At 46.9% G+C, this 19615-nt stretch overlaps 1 protein-coding gene across 3 annotated transcripts in view; it reads left to right on the forward strand.

Moving 5' to 3' along the window:
• Arsg (arylsulfatase G) overlaps positions 1 to 19615 on the forward strand; it is a 113704-nt gene that overhangs the window by 92409 nt on the left and 1680 nt on the right. For all 3 annotated transcript variants that reach the window (XM_069993148.1, XM_069993149.1, XM_069993150.1), the window contains exons 10-11: positions 5484 to 5604; positions 11037 to 11127. In XM_069993148.1, the coding sequence (XP_069849249.1) occupies positions 5484 to 5604; positions 11037 to 11127 (212 nt within the window). The remainder of the gene's footprint in view (positions 1 to 5483; positions 5605 to 11036; positions 11128 to 19615) is intronic.

The raw sequence follows: 19615 nt of genomic DNA on the forward strand, positions 1-19615 counted from the left end.
CCTCAGCCAGGCTCCAAGGAGAGTGAGATTGTGTGAATTACAGTCAAGGAAGCAGAGCTGGAGGCATGGATCAAGCAGTCGACACCTGCCTAGCAAGCATGAAACCTTGAGTTCAAAAAAAAAAATTGTCATAGATTCAAGGAGCTGGTACTTCCTGTTCTTGGGAGCCCAAGGCTTATCATCTGTTCTGGAATTTTATTCTCAAAGGGCAGAAACCTTATTCCAAGTCACAAATAACTTCCTTAAGGCCAAAGTCCCTTCAACCTATTGCTATAAATACTCACCCCAAGATGGAAAGGAAAAGAGTCTGTTGAGGGGTCCCTGTGAGTTCCGCCAGTGATAAGCAGTGCTGGCTTTGGGCCGCACGCTGGGGTGATATGACGAGATGAAAGGAAGGTCTCACACACCACCCGCCTCCCCAGCTCAGGGCCACAGATGCCATCATTGATCGCTGGGTTCAGCTCTGGGCTCAAGCCTGGCTCCCGGGACGGGGGAGGTGGCGGAGGAAAGTTCTCGGTGTGGAGCAGTGTACCTGCTGGAGGACGGCTTTGGCAAACGGGTGGCAGAAAAGGCTCCAACTTCCGTGCCAAATTCTTCAGAGTTGGCATTGCCAACTTTGGGGTCCTTTAGTACTTTGGGGGCGTCTGAACACAGCCTTAGTGATAGTAGCTCAAGGGCTGTCTGCCTTCTTGGTTAAACGGTAGTTTTGGGTGCTTTCCCAACATGGTGGCTTCAAGTCCTTTTTACCATTCTGCTCACTTCTACTTGCCCTGATTGTCCGAAATGAGGATTGGGGGGTGGGCGTCCCCTGCTCAAGCACAGGGCAGACCTGAGCTGCTTGTGAAGGCCGGGGGAATTCCACCGAGACAGTGTGCAGCCAGCATCCACTTGTCCTCCCGGAGAGGAGCAGCTAAGCACTTTCTGGGGATATTTTGCTTGTCACAACTGTTTGGAGAAGACGTCCACCGTGCCATTAAACACCCTTCTCCACAGACAACTGCCCTCCCCCTCCAACTGGGCCCACTCCTTAACTGGAGGAGGACCGGCTCTCTTCCACTCTGGGGAGAATGAGGAGAGTCCCCCCCCCGCCCCCTAGTCTAAGTCCTTCCAGTTTTCCAGACTGACTCCCTGTCTCCTTTTACTTCCCACTCTCAGGTCATATCTACCTCAGCCCTGGGAAATCACCTGTGTTGTCTCCTTTGCATATCCCAGAACTGCCTATCTTGGCGTCCCTGTTTCCATTCATCTGTGGCCTGTTGTCCAGGACCCAACTATTGGCAGAGAGCCTCCCCTGTGGCCCCCTAGATCCTCATCTTGGAGCCACTAAGCAGAACCACACCCCTCGGCACCCTCCTCACCCCAATCACTACTCCTAGTTCCTCGTAGGGCATGCTAGTGCAAACCTGCACTCTTGGCTACGTGGGAGGCAGAGATAGGAGGATTGTTTGAGCCCAGGAATCTTGAGGCCACGAGGGGCAACATTGCAAGATCCAGTCTCAAAAGAATGAATCTCTAAACCATAAAGACACAAGCATGTTCATTTCCAATGAACAGCCGTTGGACCTTGGGCTAGTCAGAAAACGAAGGAAAAAGAAACTATTTTGTAAGGGTAGTGGAACTTGCAGAGGTGTCGCCCTGCCTGTTCTAAGGATGAGGGCCTTGTGTCATTGTGCCGAGCCATCCCAGCCCGCTTCTTTGGGGAGCAGGCTGCTGGCTGCTCTGCTCAGAACCAGGTTCGCTTCTCTGTCAGGCCTAGGAAGCCGTGCCAAGGCTCTTGACTTTTAAGGGCCTACGGAGCTCTATTTATTCACTTATTTATTTATTTATTCAGTGCTGTATTGGGGCTGGAAATTGGGGCCTGGCGGCTGTCCCTTAGCTTTTTTTTTACTCAAGGATAGAGCTCTACCACTTAAGCCATAGCTCTACTTCCAGCTTTTGGGTGGTTTATTAGAGATAGGAGTCTCACAGACTTTCCTGCCTAGGCTGGCTTCAAACCACAATCCTCAGATCTGGTACCTGGCTAATTTCTTTTCTTTCTTTTTCCTCCCTTCCTTCCTTCCTTCCTTCCTTCCTTCCTTCCTTCCTTCCTTCCTTCCTTCCTTCCTTTCTTTCTTCCTTCCTTCCTTCCTTTCTTTCTTTCTTTCTTTCTTTCTTTCTTTCTTTCTTTCTTTCTTTCTTCCTTCCTTCCTTCCTTCCTTTCTTTCTTTCTTTCTTTCTTTCTTTCTTTCTTTCTTTCTTTCTTTCTTTCTTTCTTTCTTTTTTTCTTTCTTTCTTTCTTTTTCTTTTCAATTCCAAAGAAAATCCCAAACTTTTAGGTTGAATAAAATAGATTAGTATAGATTATATATATTTATCTTGACATCAGTGCAGTTTACAGCATAATTATTTGGGGTTCAAACGAGAATTTGTGTTTGCTAGACAAAGTACTTTACCACTTAAGCCACAACTCTAGCCTTTTAGGTTATTTTTCAGATATAGTTTTGTGATTCCCTTCCTCCCTCCTAGGGCCAGCTTTGGACCTATCTCCTCCTACCTATGCTTCTGGTGTATCTGGAATTACAGATTTGAGCCACCATGTCCAGCTTTTTGGTTGAGATATAGGGATCTTTCTAACTTTTTGACTGGGTTGGCCTCAAACTGAGATCCTCAGCATCTCTGCCTTCTGAGTAGCTGGAATTACAGGAGTGAGTCATCTCTCCCAGCTACAGAATGCATACTTTCTAATTTTGTTTTAAATGGAAGAGGATACATAAGCGGAAGCACCCACCCAGTTCCCACTAGAGTCAAAATATGACACTATCAAACGTCAAACATAGAAATAAACAACTTAAAAATGCAGGTTTGGGGGTTTCTGCTTTGTTTTGTTTGTTTTCTTTCTCCAAGGTTTCAAAGACTCCCAAGATCACTTTCTTCCATGAGGTATGAGGTTTGAGGTTAGGAATAGCTGAGGTACCATTGGTACCACTGTAGAGTGGGATTGCATTCTCCAAGTTCACGTGCAGGCCGAGGGCCTAGCCCTGGAATGGTATCAGAGCTGTGTGTACCACAGGCTCAGCTCCAAGCCAGGCTGGGCATGCTTTATTCGTTGGGGAAGGATCTTTGGACAGTCTGAGCCTGTTAGCGCTGCTGCACTGGGCTGCCCTAAGTAGTGTGAGTCACCGGACCTGTTGAAGTTTTCTCGTGGGCGAAGGTTTTCTTTGTTTTCTGGATGAACTAGTTACCTCCAAGGCTGCTGCCAGGCTGAGACACGAGGATTCCATAAACTTTCAAACTGGGGCTCTATAATTAAAATGCTAAATTTCACAAGAGAAAGGGGTACTGGGAAAAGGAAAACCTACAAAATATTCCACACCCTTAATGCAGATTCAGTTTTTCTCGTTCACCAACTTGACCCATCTGTGACAAAGAAAGCACATGATTCATGTCAGAACCCAAATGTGAGCTGGAGTTTGCTTGTATTCCTAGCTTTTGAGGAGGCTGAGATCTGAGGATCATGGTTTGAAGCCAGCCCAAGCAGGAAAGTATGTGAGACTCCAATCTCCAGTTAACCAGCAGAAAAAGCCAGAAGTGGAACTGTGCACACAAGTGGTTGCCAGGACCTGAGGTCAAACCCCAATACCAACACAGACACAGACACACACACACACACACACAGACACACACACACACTCTCTCTCTCTCTCTCTCTCTCTCTCTCTCTCTCTCTCTCTCTCTCTCTAAAAACAAAACACAACAACAAAAAGCCCTAATGTGAATCATGATTTTCTTGCTCACTGATTTGACCCATTTTGAGATCTGATCTTGCTGAGAGGTAGAATTTAGAGAATCCTTGAATAAACATCCCCAAACCACGCCAACCCTTTCACACTGCAGCGGAGTCTTTCTCTGCTTCTCAATTTAGAGCAGGAAATCTTGGACTTTGGGCAGGTTTCTGGATTCTTCTGGTCTCTGCAAGTGCTGACTCTGGGTACCGGTTCATGGAGCGTGTTTCTCGAGAGATAAGCTTTATGGACTGTGAAAGCCATGGGCAAGCAGAAACCTAGAGTACCACAGTCCACAGAGACACTGGGCCAACAGAGCAGAGTCAGAGCATTGGCAGGGAAAGGAGGTAGGCAGATAGCAGAGGAGGTAGCACACACATGGAGGGTCCTTTAGACAGGTCAACTCCATGACCTCAGGCCTCAGAGATGAGACCTTTGAGGCTTCCCACTCTTGAGTCTGAATCCTGCTGCTAGGCCGAGCTTCTGGTCTACCAGGACCTCTTTCTTGGGGAAGCTCAGCCTGAGAAAGCCATCATCCACCTGCTCACTTTGGCTCTGAGTTGGTCTGCCCTCAGGTAAACAGCTCTGTTGAAAGGGTGGCCACTCTGTTCTCATTAGAGTTGGGTTTTTTTGTTTTGTTTTGTCCTCCCCTCTCCCCCAGGTGAACACTGTGAGCTGAAGGGAGGTTTCAAGTATACCTTGTAACCAAAAAGAAAGCTCATTAACAAAACCCCACCAGAAGGTTAACAATGGCTGTCTATGGGTGTTGGACTGCTTGTTCTTTTTTATGTTTCTGGATGTTCAAATTTTTTTTTTTTTTACTGCAATCATTTACAGTTTCGCAATGCGCTGGATGAGCTAGAATAATGGCAGTGGGCTGTTTCACACATAATAGCTAAAATTTCACGTATCGTGACAAAAGAGTAAATATTTATGAGACTGGGAACAGGGTGATGCGGAACATGGGGAATACTTTCTTGTAGACACTGCTATATAGGACTCCTGTAAAGCCAATGGCTGTGGCCTAATTGGGGACAGGTAGACCCCCTGAGTTCTTAGGCTCATGATGTGTCCCTGTGAATAGTTATAACGCAGACATCGGCTAGGCCCATTCTGAGTGCCCACCTGTGTGCTTTACCCACACAACCACCTGCACGAAGGGTACTGTTATTATTATTATTACTGTTATTTGGTCGGTTGTGGCACTTGAACTCCGGGCCTGGGTGCTGTCCCTCAGCTCTTCAGCTCAAGGCTAGCACTCTACCACTTGAGCCACAGCGGTTCTCTGGTGGTTTATTATTGGAGATCAGAGTCACCCAGACTTTACTGCCTGGGCTGGCTTTGAATCATGATTCTCAGATCTCAGCCTCCTGAGTAGCTAGGATTACAGGCGTGAGCCACCAGCGCCTGGGTAGGGTACTGTTGTTAAAACAACTACTTTGCTGAAGAGGAAACTGGGATACTGAGGAGTCAGACAGGTGTAGAGCTGGGATTTTAGCCCAGACAGTCCCTGGCATACAGAGCCTGGGTGCTGAACCACCATGCCATTCTGTCTCTTGTAGCTTCAAGAAGTCAAGATGAGGAAAGGCAGGTTGTGGGCTACAGAGGACAGGGAAAGCCATTGTTTTCTCTGGGCTGGTTTAGATGGGTTTTGATGACATCAGGGCCTAGAAGGAAGAGTTGAGAGAGTTGTTGTCAACCGAGTCTTGTTTTTTTCTGTAGTGTGCTGGACATTTTCCCCACGGCAGTAGCCCTGGCGGGAGCCAGCTTACCCCAAGACCGACACTTCGATGGACTGGATATCTCTGAAGTATTGCTGGGCAGGTCGCAGAGGGGCCACAGGGTAAGTGGGAGGAGCATGTCCCCATACCAGGGCTCTGCTGGGCTGAGTCTCAGATCTGAGCCTGTGCATGAACACAACACCCTCAGGAGTTGTATGCACGTGGCCAGTTCAAACCTGTGCCCAAAACGCCGAGGGTTAAATCCTTTGAGATGAACCTCTCTTCACCTCCTGCTTCCCTCCCACCCCCCTGCCATGAATCAAGTTCGCCAGTCCAGATTATAATGATCGATTTGGGCATAGGGTAGATGGACGTGGGTTGGAGGCTTATTCTCTTTCATGAGTTATTTACCTGCATGTGTTCAACATCCTGACACAACTTAGGTACCCAACATGCTTTTGTTGGATGTGCTCTCTGACCAGAGTCTGTGACTTGTTTATTGTGGGGAAACAGAAAGAGAAGCCTCCAGGGCAGGGATCCCATTTGGGAATTTACCTCCCAAGTTCTCAGTGAAGCTGAGTGTCTGCATCCAGCTAGCCCTTCACTAAAGCGGATGAATGAATGAATGAGAGGGTGAATGAGTGAGTGAATGAATGAATGAATGACAGCCCTCTTGGATGGAAGGCAAGGCCAGCCAGTTCATAAAGCCCTATACTTCCCTTAGGAGTTTTCAGTACCTGTTCTCCAGCCCATTCTTAACTGAGACCCCTCTGGCCTCTCCCCCCTCACCCCTCATGGCTTTGGGCATCTGCTTCTCAAATGACCCTCAGTATATCTGAAGTCCTTGGTGGCAGTCAGGAAGTGTCAGTCCTGGTGACCCTTCCCTGTTGTTCCTATGTGCTTTCCTTTCCCTGAGAGGAAGAGGAAGTGGGAGGAGGGAAGGAGGCTGGAGAAGGAGGAGGAGGCTCACCACTTGGGGATCCATACTTCAAAGGGTCTATTTCTGTCTCGAGGGTCACATGGAAGTAAGTGACTCAGCTGTGCTCAAGCGCCCGGTGCCTAGTGACAATCTTTTCACTCCTAGCCTCTCCCAGGCCCATCCGAACATGGGCCGTCAACACATCTGCACACCAGAAGCGTTTCTTAGGGCTTAACAGCTCAGGCCAGAAAGGTTCTCTGAAGCTCTCTCAAGTCAGTCCCTGCAGAGTGGCAAATCCTCCCATTTCCCCCTCCCCGCTTCCCCCTCCCCCCAACCAGTGCTTCTCCTAAGTAGCTTCTAGCAGGAAGATGGTTTCCGTGGTAGGCTGGAAGTCAACAGTCAACAGTGTGTGTGTGTGTGTGTGTGTGTGTGTGTGTGTGTGTGTGTGTGTGTGTGTGTGTGTGTGTGTGTGTGTGTGTGTGTGTGTGTGTGTGTGTGTGTGTGTGTGTGTGTGTGTGTGTGTGTGTGACCCTGGGGGGGGGTGAGGGGTGATTATGTAAAAAAGACATCAGGGAGAGGTACTCCGAAGTGTTTATTGCCATGGCTACCAGCAGGATAATTGCTGTCACCAGGAAGGGCTGGAAGGACTGTGGTCTTCTTGACGTTGGCTGACCACTCTGGACGCCAGGCCCTTCATACGTGTGCGCACTTCCGTTCCCAGATCCAGGAGCAGGCAGCTTTGCCCAGACCCGTGGAGGGCCAGCACAGTGGGTAGACCCAGGAACCAGGGCAAAGAAGTGGTTATCAATCTAGACTTCACGGGAGAAGCTTGGATGGTTTGTAACTCAGGTGTTTGCTCCTTAACTTTGCCTCTTGGCCCAGATTTTGGAGGACAAATTCTGGACAAATGCTGGCTCGGTATTTTATTGAAGTGAGGTAATAGGAATAGAAAGACTACATGCTCTTGAATCTGAAATAGCTCTAGGAAAGCCAGCAGGTAAAAGTGAATGACTTCAGATACACATACATCAATCAATGTCTATATGTGTCCATTACACATATGTATTTCTTAATGAAGGCAGTTTGTATTCATCCACAGACACATCCAGAGCTTACAAGAATTCTAATATTGGAATTGGAGTTTTAGGCCCAAGGTCCAAATTCCTGATATTTCTACTCACCAGTCCCCACGCTGCTCATGTGCCAGATAAAGAGACATGGTGAAGGACAGAGACAGGAGATAATTATTATGTGGCCCAGGAAGCTGGGGAAGACAGACCTACAACGCATCCTAGACCATCTGTAGGGAAAGATATGACATAGGTTTAAGCAGACAAAGGCTAGGTAGGGTGAAGGGGAGTGTGATAGCTAGATAGTGCCAGTCACAGGTATCTGATAGAGTGGCGCAAGGCTATCTGACCCCTTATTGCCTCCCGGTTAGTCAGGTGGGGCCATTTCACAGTAAGAGTCATGAATACCCAGTAGGTAGTCTGGCCTCTGGTCCTAACATTCAAGATGGCTGTAAAGAGCCAACAGAGAGAGTGGCTCAGGGCAGAGGACACAGAGACAAAATGGAGACAGGGATGTCTCGCTTTTCTCCTGCTTTTAATTTTTTTGATTCAAGTAGGGAGTCAGTGCTTTTTAATCAAAAGCAGTTTCTTTTCCTTCTTTCTTCTTTTCTTTTTGTGCCAGTCCTAGGGCTTGAACTCAGGGCCTTGCACTCTTGCTTGGCTTTTTTGCTTTTTTGGCGTTTTTTGGCTTTACCATTTGAACCATGCCTCTACTTTCCAGCTTTTTTGGTGGTTAATTGGTGATAAGAATCACCTGGGCTTTTTTGCTCGGGCTGGTTTTGAACCTCGATCCTCAGATCTCAGCCTCCTGAATAGCTAGGATCATTGGTGTGAGCCACCAGTGCCAAGGAAAAAACAACTTTTAAACAACCTGTTACCATACAGGTTGGTGAAGAAAACCATTCCAGTTTCTAGAAACTCAAAAGTTTCCCTTCCGTGGTCAGCTCAAAACAAGATGCAGATGCTGCCTAGCAGCGGGGGTCCTTACCTCTTCAGGGAGTCTCTGTCAGCCACACACTTGCTGCCATTTTCCAGTGTGTGGGTTGAGCGGGTCTAATGGGTTGAGAGGTGTAATGGGAACGGCGGGATAACATTTTTTATACCTACTGCCTCATGACCCACTTCATCCTCCTCCAGGGACATTATGTCCGTGACATTCAAACCCCATAGCAGCTGATACCTTGCTGCATAGTCAACCTTTTGATCCTGATCTTGACAGACCAGATAGGCAAGTAAGGGTATTGGGTTTGGGGCTGTCCACGCCTCCCCATCTGAGCACTGGGGAGGAGAGGGGTCCACAGCCTAGAACCCAATGTTCTCCTTTGTGTTCTCCTGACTCCCAGAGGGAAGCTGGAAGTCCATCAAGTTTCATGTGTCATGACCAGGTCTAAAGATTGTCCACCAAGGGAAGCTTTTCCTAACAGCCCTGAGCCTGCCCAGCTCAACCCACGCAAGGGTCTACTGTGGGCATAAAATATTTAGCATACCCCTAGGAGGGAACAGAAGCCAGATGTTCAGTCTTTGGACTACTCATGGCTTCTCTTAGAGGGGCCCCTAGCGGTCAGAAACATCACCTAGTATGGTTGGTAAGGATCGACAAGCTCATCTCCTTCCCCCTTTGGAGATTCAGATCTGTGTACTCCTACTTGATGGAGCCTACCTCCAGAGGATGCTAGGTAGAACCATCTTCCAGGATCCAAGTAAAGGAACAGGAAAGAAAGGCAACCAAGAAGGGGAAGGGGCGACAAGTTAGCCAAAGATAAAGTCATCTTTGCAATAGGGCCCAAGTATGCAGTGAAGAAATCTCTTCAGCTGTGATTCCTGTGGACACTTGCCAGCCTTCTTCCTAGGTTGATGCAAACAAGACAGTCATTGCCAGTCTGCTCAAAAGGGGAAAACATATAAATTTCTGAGCACCAGCCATCCCCCCGCACTGCATCCTGTTGTGTTTGGGAAGTTCTCTCCCGTGGTTCCATTACATAGTTCCACCCTGGAGAGTGAGGTCCAGGGTTTGAAGTCCAACCTGATTCCCATATGCTGGGGGTGTGGGCACATCCTAGCTCAGTTGCCAGTAGGTGGTCCAAGTCTCCCTGCCGTGTATGTCTCAGGGAAACGAAGCTGAGTCCTGCAGTGAGAGGTGGGGCTTGGAGGGGGCTGGAAAAGTGAGGCTCTGGCTGCTTTTCCTGTTTGGAAGGCTCCGGATGTGGGAGTTTGCAAGGTTGACCTAGGAAAACAACAGGTTGAGGGGGTGCGGTGGCAGGAGGCACCCTAGACGGCATCATTGTCTCCCGGCTCTGAAACTTGGTGGGGTGGGGGCAGCTGTTTACTGCTCCAACAGATGTTCCTCATTCCACACACCCCCCCCCCATGGAAACTTTGAATCACGTAAGTGCCTTTCCAGCGATCTATACGGTCATGATTCATTCATACCAGGGCAAGTCTCACTTCCAGCTCAAACCCACCGACCTACCAAGGATGCTGGCCTTTTATTTCCTCCCAGAGCCTTCCCTGGGGAACTGTGAATTTGGTGTTTCCGTTCTTGCGGGTTATTCTTTCATGTAGGGCTGGACGAGGAAAGATTTCCTCAGCACAAGTGCAATAGGACTGAGTCATCGGCGTGCGTGTCTGTGTGTGTGCTGGCTAGACGAGAGGCTGGAGGTGTAACTTGATGACAGAGTGTGTGCTCTGTGTGTGTGTGTGTGTGTGTGAGAGAGAGAGAGAGAGAGAGAGAGAGAGAGAGAGAGAGAGCCTAGGTTCTATCACATCACTGCAGAAGAAGTGTAGTCCCAGACATAAGGTTGTATCCGTTGCTGGAGGAATTGAGCACCCCTTGATGCCACCCAGGAGACTTGGGGAATCCACTTGGGGCTGGAGGAGCCCCTGGAGATATGTATAAACCATGGAAGTGTGCAGGCTCCTTTCTGCACTTGGGGGACTTAGGTGGGTGTGGTAGCTGTGTGGGCCCATGAGGAGGCCTTGCCAATGTTATTCCAAGCTCTGTGGTGGCTATCTGGGGGAAAAAATGAACTTGTGCACAGATTATTGATTTTTTTTTTTTATTGCGGGGAAGCGGGGGGGTCGAGAGTCTTGAACTCTGGGCCTGGGTACTATCTATCCCTCAGCTCTTCAGCTCAAGGCAAGCACGCTACCACTTGAGCCACAGCACCACTTCCAGTTTTCTGGTAGTTAATTGGAGATAAGAGTCTCACTGACTTTCCTGCCCTGGCTGGCTTTGAACTGAGATCCTCAGATCTCAGCCTCCTGAGTAGCTAGGATTACAGGCATGAGCCACTGGCACCCGGCTATGATTTGATCTTAAAGCAGGTACTGGGTCTAGAAATCTGACATACTCAAATGAGACCAGGCCCAGAGTGGTAGCCCATGGCTCTGAAATAACTAGCACAATGGCAGTTTCACAGAGGAGTTGACCAGGGTGGACATAGGCCCTTATCTGACAAGGAGTAGTTAGGGGTCAGGGCAGAGAACATGGGGTATAGAGCAGTGATTTCTTTGGGGTGCATCTACCATGGTTTTCTTATGCACATGCCCTTTTGGCCTTTGTCAGGTGCTGTTCCATCCCAACAGCGGGGCGGCCGGGGCATATGGAGACCTGCAGACTGTCCGCCTGGAGCAATACAAGGCCTTCTACATCACAGGTGAGTGGGATGCCCAGCCTGCTTAGCACAGGCGCACTGGGTCTCCGGGAGTGGGGCGTGGCTTCTCCTCTTTGAGATGCACGAAGCCGCTGCTCATGCTGGCTCCAAATTCTCGCCCTGTGGACCAATGCAAAACCAAGCCCTTTCTACAGCAAGCTGGGAGCTCTGAGCGCTTCTGTGTGGCTCCTTTTCACCTGCAGAGAAATGAGTTTTCCATCCTTGTTAGGCTTTAAATGCCAGTCTGGCTGATTATCAAATGGAAGCCTAGAGGCATTTCACAGTGCAATTTACTTGACAATAAGCACGTTCTCGTGTGTGTGTGTGTGTGTGTGTGTGGTGTGTGTGTGTGTGTGTGTGTGTGTGTGTGTGTGTGTGTGTGTGTGTGTGTGTGTGTGTGTGTGTGTGTGTGTGTGTGTAGGTCTCTTTGCTTCTTGATGTGTTGAAACTCATTTTCTTTGGGCATCCTTCATGTTCGAAGTAGGCCTGCTACCACTTGAGCTATACTCTCTAGCCCCATTTCCCATCCATCCACCAACTCCTCTCCCTGCCCCCCTCCTTTTTTTTTTGGTTGTTGTTGTAGTTATTTTTAAGGTAGAGTCTTGCATTTTTCCCCCTGGGTCAACTGTGGATCATGATCTTCCTACCTAAGCCTCCTGTAGAGCTGGGATACAACCATGCCAGGCCAGTTTTTTGAGATGGACCTGGCTAATTTCCTATCTCTGCTGGCTTCGAGCTCACCTTCCCTTTCTGGCCCCTGCCCAAATCTCCACTTCCTAAGTAGCTTGGATTGCAGGTGTGGCCCTTGTGCCTAGCGCTAACTCTTTGTCTGCTTTAAATGCATATTTTAGAAATATTGGATCTGGATGGTTCTAGTGCTTCTTGCTGCCAACTGAATTCTGATTCATTCCTGGGTTCATCTACCTGCCCAGCTCTAGGCTGCCCAGAGCAAGGCCCCTCTTCCTTAGCCTTCATATTAAAATTTCTCTCAACTTTTAAGGCTCCAAACCATATGCCACTGTCTCCTTCTTTGAGGGACAGAGTTTGGAGATTTGCAGTATGTGTCATATTCTGCTGTACCTGGCAGTCATTGACATTTCTGTTTTATTTCTTTGTTACTTTTGTTTGTGTGTGCCCGTCCTGGGGTTTGAACTGAGGGCCTGGACACTGTTTCTGAGCTTTTTGTGTTCAAGACTAGTGCATTATCACTTTGAGCCACAGCTCCATTTCTGACTCTTTGATAGTTAATTGGAGATCCTCAGATCTCAGTCTCCTGAGTAGCTAAGATTACAGGCATGAGCCATTGGCACTCACTTCTTTGTTACTTCTAAAAGTTTAAATTTAAGATCTAGACTGAGTATGGAACTCAGTGCTAGAGTATTTGCCTAACATATGCAAGGCCCTGATTTTCATCCTTAGTTTTGCAAAAATGAAAAAAAATCTAAACTCTGAAGCACTTAGGCTTTTTAGTCTTATTGTTTTACAGAGATTAGCCTTGTCTTGCACTCAGTATAAACCTTAACATTTTTTCATGAATGAATGAAAAACAAAAATAAAAAGGAAAAAGAACAGAGGGAAAAATCTAGGACCTCATGCAAATTCCAGTTTGATTTGGTTATTTAATGTTGCAGATTTCAAAGTATTGTATAATAACAAACAAAATTTCTTTGCCCTGAGTATACATAAGTGATCACAACAGAAAATGTGGTGTAAAAACAAGTCCTTTGAGTTCATAACTCAAGGGATTATTAAAAATGTCAGAAGAACCTTTGATTGTCCTAAAACCTAAAACAAAACAGTCAGCTATTTGCTATGGTTTCAGATGAAACGTCCCGAAATTAGCGTCCTTACATTACACTATCTCAGAGGTATGGGAGCGCCAGGCTGAGTTAATTTCAGAAGTTAGAACCCTGCCAGGAAGTCCAGAATATTGGACTCGTAAATGTTACTGTGAAGTCATAGGACTGTTTAAAAGTGATCTTGATCGGACAGGAATGACAATACCCAGAGGAGGCCTGCTCTGCCAGAGAGCCACCAACTTTTCAAGAGAGCCAGGGTGGGAAATGCTGAACTCTCACCACGGCAGATGAAAATTGTGAAGAGGATAAAACTCAGATAGGTTCTGATTCCTTCCCTCCCACACTTAAATTTGCATCCTAATGACTTAAACCTGCATTTGGAGAAGCCCAGTGAATTGACCTCTTTCTACTACATTAGGTTAGAGAACGGTGTGTTCTTTTGTGATGAAGATAGGATGTTGTGGTCATGAACTCCTAGTTTGTGAACTTAAAAAGATTGCCAGTCTGGCTTAGCTAAGGTACTTGGTTGTTTTTCCTTTTTTGTTTTTGTCTTGTTTTTTTTTTTTTTTTTGTCGGTCGTGGGGCTTGAACTCTGGGCCTGGGCGTTGTCCCTTAGCTCTTCAGCTCAAGGCGAGCGCTCTACCACTTGAGCTACAGCGCCACTTCCGGTTTTCTGGTGGTTTTATTGGAGATAGGAGTCTCACGGTCTCTCCTGCCCGGGCTGGCTTTGAACCGCGATCCCCAGATCTCAGCCTCCTGAGTAGCTAGGATTACAGGCGTGAGCCACCAGTGCCCGGCTTGTTTTTGTCTTGTTTTTGAGATGATTAAGGCAGATTTGTACACAGAGGGAAAGGCACAGACCTAAATGGTTGTATGTACTATCTAATGTTGTGAATTATTGCCACAGATATACAGATATCGTGTTCCCCCTGACAAAGGCTTGTGTGTTGAAGGTTTGGTTCCTGGTACAAGGAGTATTCAGAGATGGGGCTTCTGGGAGATTATTGGATGAACTCCTTGATCAGTTCTTAGCTGAATGAGTATCAGGAGGGTGGGGACTAGTTAGATGAAAGGGGTCATTGAGTTTGTGTCTTTGAAGGGGAAATCTTGGTTCCTAGACCCAACTTTCTCCCTTACTTCCTGGCAGCCATTAGGTGAGTAGTTTCTCTCTGTTAGGACAGTATTCGGTCTCCATATGCCCCGGCCACCCCGCTGTTGGGATGGAACAGCACCTGACAAAGGCCAAAAGGGCATGTGCATAAGAAAACCGTGGTAGATGCACCCCAAAGAAATCATTGCTCTATACCCCATGTTCTCTGCCCTGACCCCTAACTACTCCTTGTCAGATAAGGCCCACGTCTACCCTGGTCAACTTCTCTGTGAAACTGCCATTGTGCTAGTTACTTCAGAGCCATGGGCCACCACTCTGGGCCTGGTCTCATTTGAGTACGTCAGATTTCTAGGCCCAGTACCTGCTTTAAGATCAAATCATAGCCGGGTGCCAGTGGCTCATGCCTGTAATCCTAGCTACTCAGGAGGCTGAGATCTGAGGATCTCAGTTCAAAGCCAGCCAGGGCAGGAAAGTCAGTGAGACTCTTATCTCCAATTAACCACCAGAAAACCAGAAGTGACGCTGTGGCTCAAGTGGTAGCGTGCTTGCCTTGAGCTGAAGAGCTGAGGGATAGACAGTACCCAGGCCCAGAGTTCAAGACTCACGACCCCCCCCCCCCCGCACCAATAAAAAAATCAATAATCTGTGCACAAGTTCATTTTTTCCCCCAGATAGCCACCATAGAGCTTGGAATAACATTGGCAAGGCCTCCTCATGGGCCCACACAGCTACCACACCCACCTAAGTCCCCCAAGTGCAGAAAGGAGCCTGCACACTTCCATGGTTTATACATATCTCCAGGGGCTCCTCCAGCCCCAAGTGGATTCCCCAAGTCTCCTGGGTGGCATCAATTCCTCCAGCAATGGGTACAACCTTATGTCTGGGACTACACTTCTTCTGCAGTGATGTGATGGAACCTAGGCTCTCTCTCTCTCTCTCTCTCACACACACACACACACACACACACACACACACAGAGCACACACTCTGTCATCAAGTTACACCTCCAGCCTCTCGTCTAGCCAGCACACACACAGACACGCACGCCGATGACTCAGTCCTATTGCACTTGTGCTGAGGAAATCTTTCCTCGTCCAGCCCTACATGAAAGAATAACCCGCAAGAACGGAAACACCAAATTCACAGTTCCCCAGGGTGGAGTCTGCTCACCATCCAGGAGTGGACCTTACACTTAAGAGGACTTTTCTGCCAGGGCTGGCTTCTAACTGTGATCCTCAGATCTCAGCTTCCCGAGTAGCTAGGAGTACAGGCCTGAGCCATCCACCCCCAGCTATCTTATTTTACTTTTGAGATGGTGTTTCATGATGTTGCTTAGGGATTTAATCAGTCCCCCTGTCTCAACCTCCCATGTACCTGGGACTACAAGGACCCAGCACTGCAATCTCTGTCTCTTCCCCCCTCCCCCTGCCCATTTCCCTCTTTTCAGCTCCCTATATAGTTCAAGGTGGTCTTGACCTCATTATCCTCCTGTCCCAGTCTTCCAAGTAGGAGAATTACAGGTGTGCATGATCAAACCTGACCTTATTTTCAGTATTAGAATTTGAGGATCCCACAGGTTTTGTCATGTTGTATTTTCATTTTCTTTTCTTTTTCCCCCATGGGGCTTGAATGCAGAGCTTAGGCACTGTCCCTGAGCTCTTTCACTCAAGGCTAGTACTTGATTACTTTGAGCCACAGCTCTACTTCTGGTTTTCTGGTGGTTAATTGGAGATAAGACTTCCCTGCCTGAGCTGGCTTTGAACCACTATCCTCAGATCTCAGCCTCCTGAGTAGCTAGGATTACAGACGTAAGCCACCAACCAGCACCCAGCTTGTATTTTTATTTTTACTCTTTGATCCATTGGTTAAGAATATGTTTCACTTACTCATTTCTATAGTTTTCCAATTTTACTTGTTATTGGTTTTTTTTAACTTTATTGATTTATGTTCAGAGAAGATAATTGGTGGTTTTTTTGGATTTTTGTTTGTTTGTTTGTTTGTTTTAGACAGGGCTTCATGGTGTGGCCCAGGCCGATCTTAAATTACAATCCTTCTGAGTCTTCTGAGTGCATGTGCCACCATGCCCAGTTAAGGAGAAGGTAACTTTGTATAGTATCTATTACATTTAAACCTATTGAGACTTACTTTGTAACCTATATTCTATCCTAGAAAAATGTCTTCTGTACACTTGGGAAGGATGTGTGTGTGTTTGTTGTGTGGGAAGGATGTGTGTGTGTTTGTTGTGTGGTAGATTGTTCTGTGTATATAAAATACAATGTGTATTTTTCTGTACATGGTAGCATTATTTTAGTTTTAAAAAGAGTACTTCACCCATTGTATGGCCTTTGCTCCTTTTCAAAGATAAGCTTTTTAAAAATTATTATTATGTGGCTGTGTTGCTGGGCCTATTATTCTGTGCCACTGAGTTGTTTGTGTGTTCATACTGTCTTTTCCTGTAGTATATAGCAACTTTTAACATAGATAACCTCTCTAGACCATTGCTCTCCTTCAGTATTGTGTTGTCTGCTCTGGATCTTTTATCTCTCCATAGAAGCTCCTGAATCAGCTTGCTGATTTTTCAGAAGGTAACTCTTTGTGATTTTGACAGGGACACCATTGAATATCTGTGTCAAATTGTGTGAAGAATTGTCACCTTGACAGTATTGACCTTTCCTTTCTCAATGGAGGAATGTGGATGATCTCTAGTTAGATTGATTTGCTTTCTTTCACTAGATACTTACAGTTAGATTTATGCCTAAGTATTTTAGTCATTTAGTTAGATGGGGGTACATCATGATGTAAATGGTATTGTGTCTTTAAAATCCCCCTCCCCACTTTATTTCCTATATATAAGAAAGAGACTGACTTTGGGGTGTTAATCTTGTATCCTGTAACTATTGAAATCTTTTATTCACTCCAGGCTTTGTGTGGTTGTTGCTCTCTCTGATTTTATACATAATCAATTGTGTCATTCATGATCAGAGTTTCATTTCCTCCTTCCCAGTCAGGACACTTCTAAAATTTTTACCTTCTTCTCTTCTCTTCTGTCATCATACTGGAAATGATTTTAGCAACAAAGTGTCTAGTGTCTGGCTATGGAATGGATTCTTAGCTGTTGGCTCTTTGTCTATGTTCTAATTCCTTTATTCCTACTTTGCTGATTAGGTTCTTAAAGGAGAAAAAAAAGGAAAAGGAATTGAATTTATATAAAAGGTGTTACTTCCCTGCTATTCGAGGATCATCTAGTAATATTTACTGTGAGAATCTGGTTGAGTTCCTGGTAAAACTCACAAAGCATGGGAAGTGTGGTCTGGCTATAACTCAGGGATCGTGTGGCCTGTGTCCTGACCTTATAAATAAAGAAAATGAAAAAGTGTGGAGTGACTGACGGCTGGCTCCATCCCTCTGGGTTAACTCGTTGATGAGGGTTCAGGTTTTCCTAGCCTTTTGCTGCAGTAAAGGGTATCTGTCTGTCTGTCTGTCTTAGGGGGAGGGGACAGTGGTATTCCTGTCTCCCCACTTGTCAGATCTGCCCACGAGCCATTGGTTCTCTTGGTGCAACCCATTTTTCTTGTTGGGATGGAGAGGTGATTGTGTGCAGATGGGAAATCGTCCCTTCAGTAGTTTTAAAATTGTAAGTGGGACACTGGAAGATACATTGTAGAGACTTCTGAGTTTTCAGAGAGGATTGATTGGCTGTTATTTTGTTCTTAGGCAGTTAATGAGGTGTTGCTTGCCTTGAACGTGGGGTTTCTTTCTGTTAAGACTGTGCCTTCTCTGCTCCTAGCCTGGATTTTGGGAGACATCCCTGGGAAATCTGAGTTGCTAATATCCACATCTCTGACTTGCGTGGAAACCCATGCTGCTGAGCTGGTTTGGTTTTCTCTTACTGTTGCTGGAATCTGCCCTTGGGCAGGCCTGGCTGATTCCTGGGTCAGCTCCAGGGAATGGAGGATTTAAATGTAGATCCCAAGGTCAGTCCTCTGTGGCTGTCTCTTTCCTAGAGATTTCCCTGTCACTTGCCCTCTTTTGTGGTAGCCCTGAACTATGACACCTCAAGCCATAGAAACCACAGACTGGGGAGTGTCCCCAGGGCAACTCTTAGAAATAGATCCAACCCAGTGCAGCCTTCTTCTTCAAGGGATGAATCCCTTCCGTTTTCTTCCTGCCACGTTCACTTTCTAGCGTCTTCCAGCTCCCACCCAATCTCCCACAAACTCCCCTCCCCTGCCCCACTTTGGAAGTACTAAGGTTTTAACTGAGGGCTTTCTGCTTGCTGGGAGGCACTCCTAACTCTGAGTCCCATTTCCAGCCCTTTCTACTGTGGTTATTCTTGAGATAAGGTCCACGTGTTTCACCCTGGCAGGTCTGGATGATGATCTTTTATTTATGCTCCCTGCCATAGCCGGTGTGAGTGGTGGGTGTGACCCCACCGTGCCCAGTTCTTTTTAGTTGAGACAGGACCTCACAAACCTTCTCTGCCTGGGTTGGTTGAGAAGTTAGGGTTACAAGTGTGAGCCACTGGTGCCCAGCCTTCAATTTGTTTATAAGCATACTGCCTAGCATTTATAATCATTATCTAGAGAACAATAGTTCCTTTTGTTTTTGAGAAGAGTCTCCTTGAGTGGCTCAGTCTGGCCTTGAACTTGTGATCCTTAGAGGAGGGTGCTTCTAGGCAAACTGCTATACTCTTGAGGAGTTATTTAAGCCAGATACAGTCACTTATACCTGTAATCCCAGCTACTTAGGAAGTTGAGAAGATCAAGATTCAAGGACAGCCCAGTTAAAAAGTTAGTGAGATCCACCCCCCACCTCCCTGCCCCAAACCTCATCTCGACCAATAGCTGGGTGATGGTACATGTCTTGCAGCTCAGCTATATGGAAAGCACAAATAGGAGGATCACAGTCTGAGTCCACCTGGGCAAAAATGGCAAGATCCTTTCCTGAAAACTACCAAAAGAGCCAACAGGCTGGCTCACTCGCATGGTGGAATGCTTGTCTACCAGTTGTGAGGCAACAACCAAAAGACCAAGAGCTATTTAATACTTTTGTGAAATGGGCCAGTCCCAACTTTCACTGGTCAAACTCCTGCCACTTCATTTGCTCCTTACTAGCAATTTGACTTCCACCCTAGCAAAAAATGGCAACTTTGTAATCTCTCCAGAACAACCGGGAGTGGGGAGGGACTACTAATAGGCGGCTGCCTCCAAGGGATGTGACCTACTTCTTGCACAGCCTTTCAAATTACATTTCTAGCCAGATTGGACGTGAAAGCTGCCTCTTCAGATAGTATGGCTTTCACCTCTAGATTAGCCTTTTCTGAACTGCACCGGGCTTTCTGCTCCGGCACGTAATGCAGAACTAACAGTTGGACTGTCTCAATCACAATGGTTGCATTCTTCATCAGAATGTCATCCTCCAAAGTCCCTGACACAGGGTTCCCTGAAGGAGAGGTGGCCTGAGTGTCAGAGCAGCCCTGATCCTTTTGAGCAGTGACGAAGGCGAGATGCTCCTAGGCCAATGCCTTTATTTTCAAGGCCTTTGATTTCCTTCCTTCTGTTTATTCTATTGGGTCTATTTG

The sequence above is a fragment of the Dipodomys merriami genome, unplaced genomic scaffold (assembly GCF_024711535.1).
Source record: "Dipodomys merriami isolate MVZ:Mamm:240054 unplaced genomic scaffold, mDipMer1.0.p SCAF_42, whole genome shotgun sequence".
NCBI lineage: Eukaryota > Metazoa > Chordata > Mammalia > Rodentia > Heteromyidae > Dipodomys > Dipodomys merriami.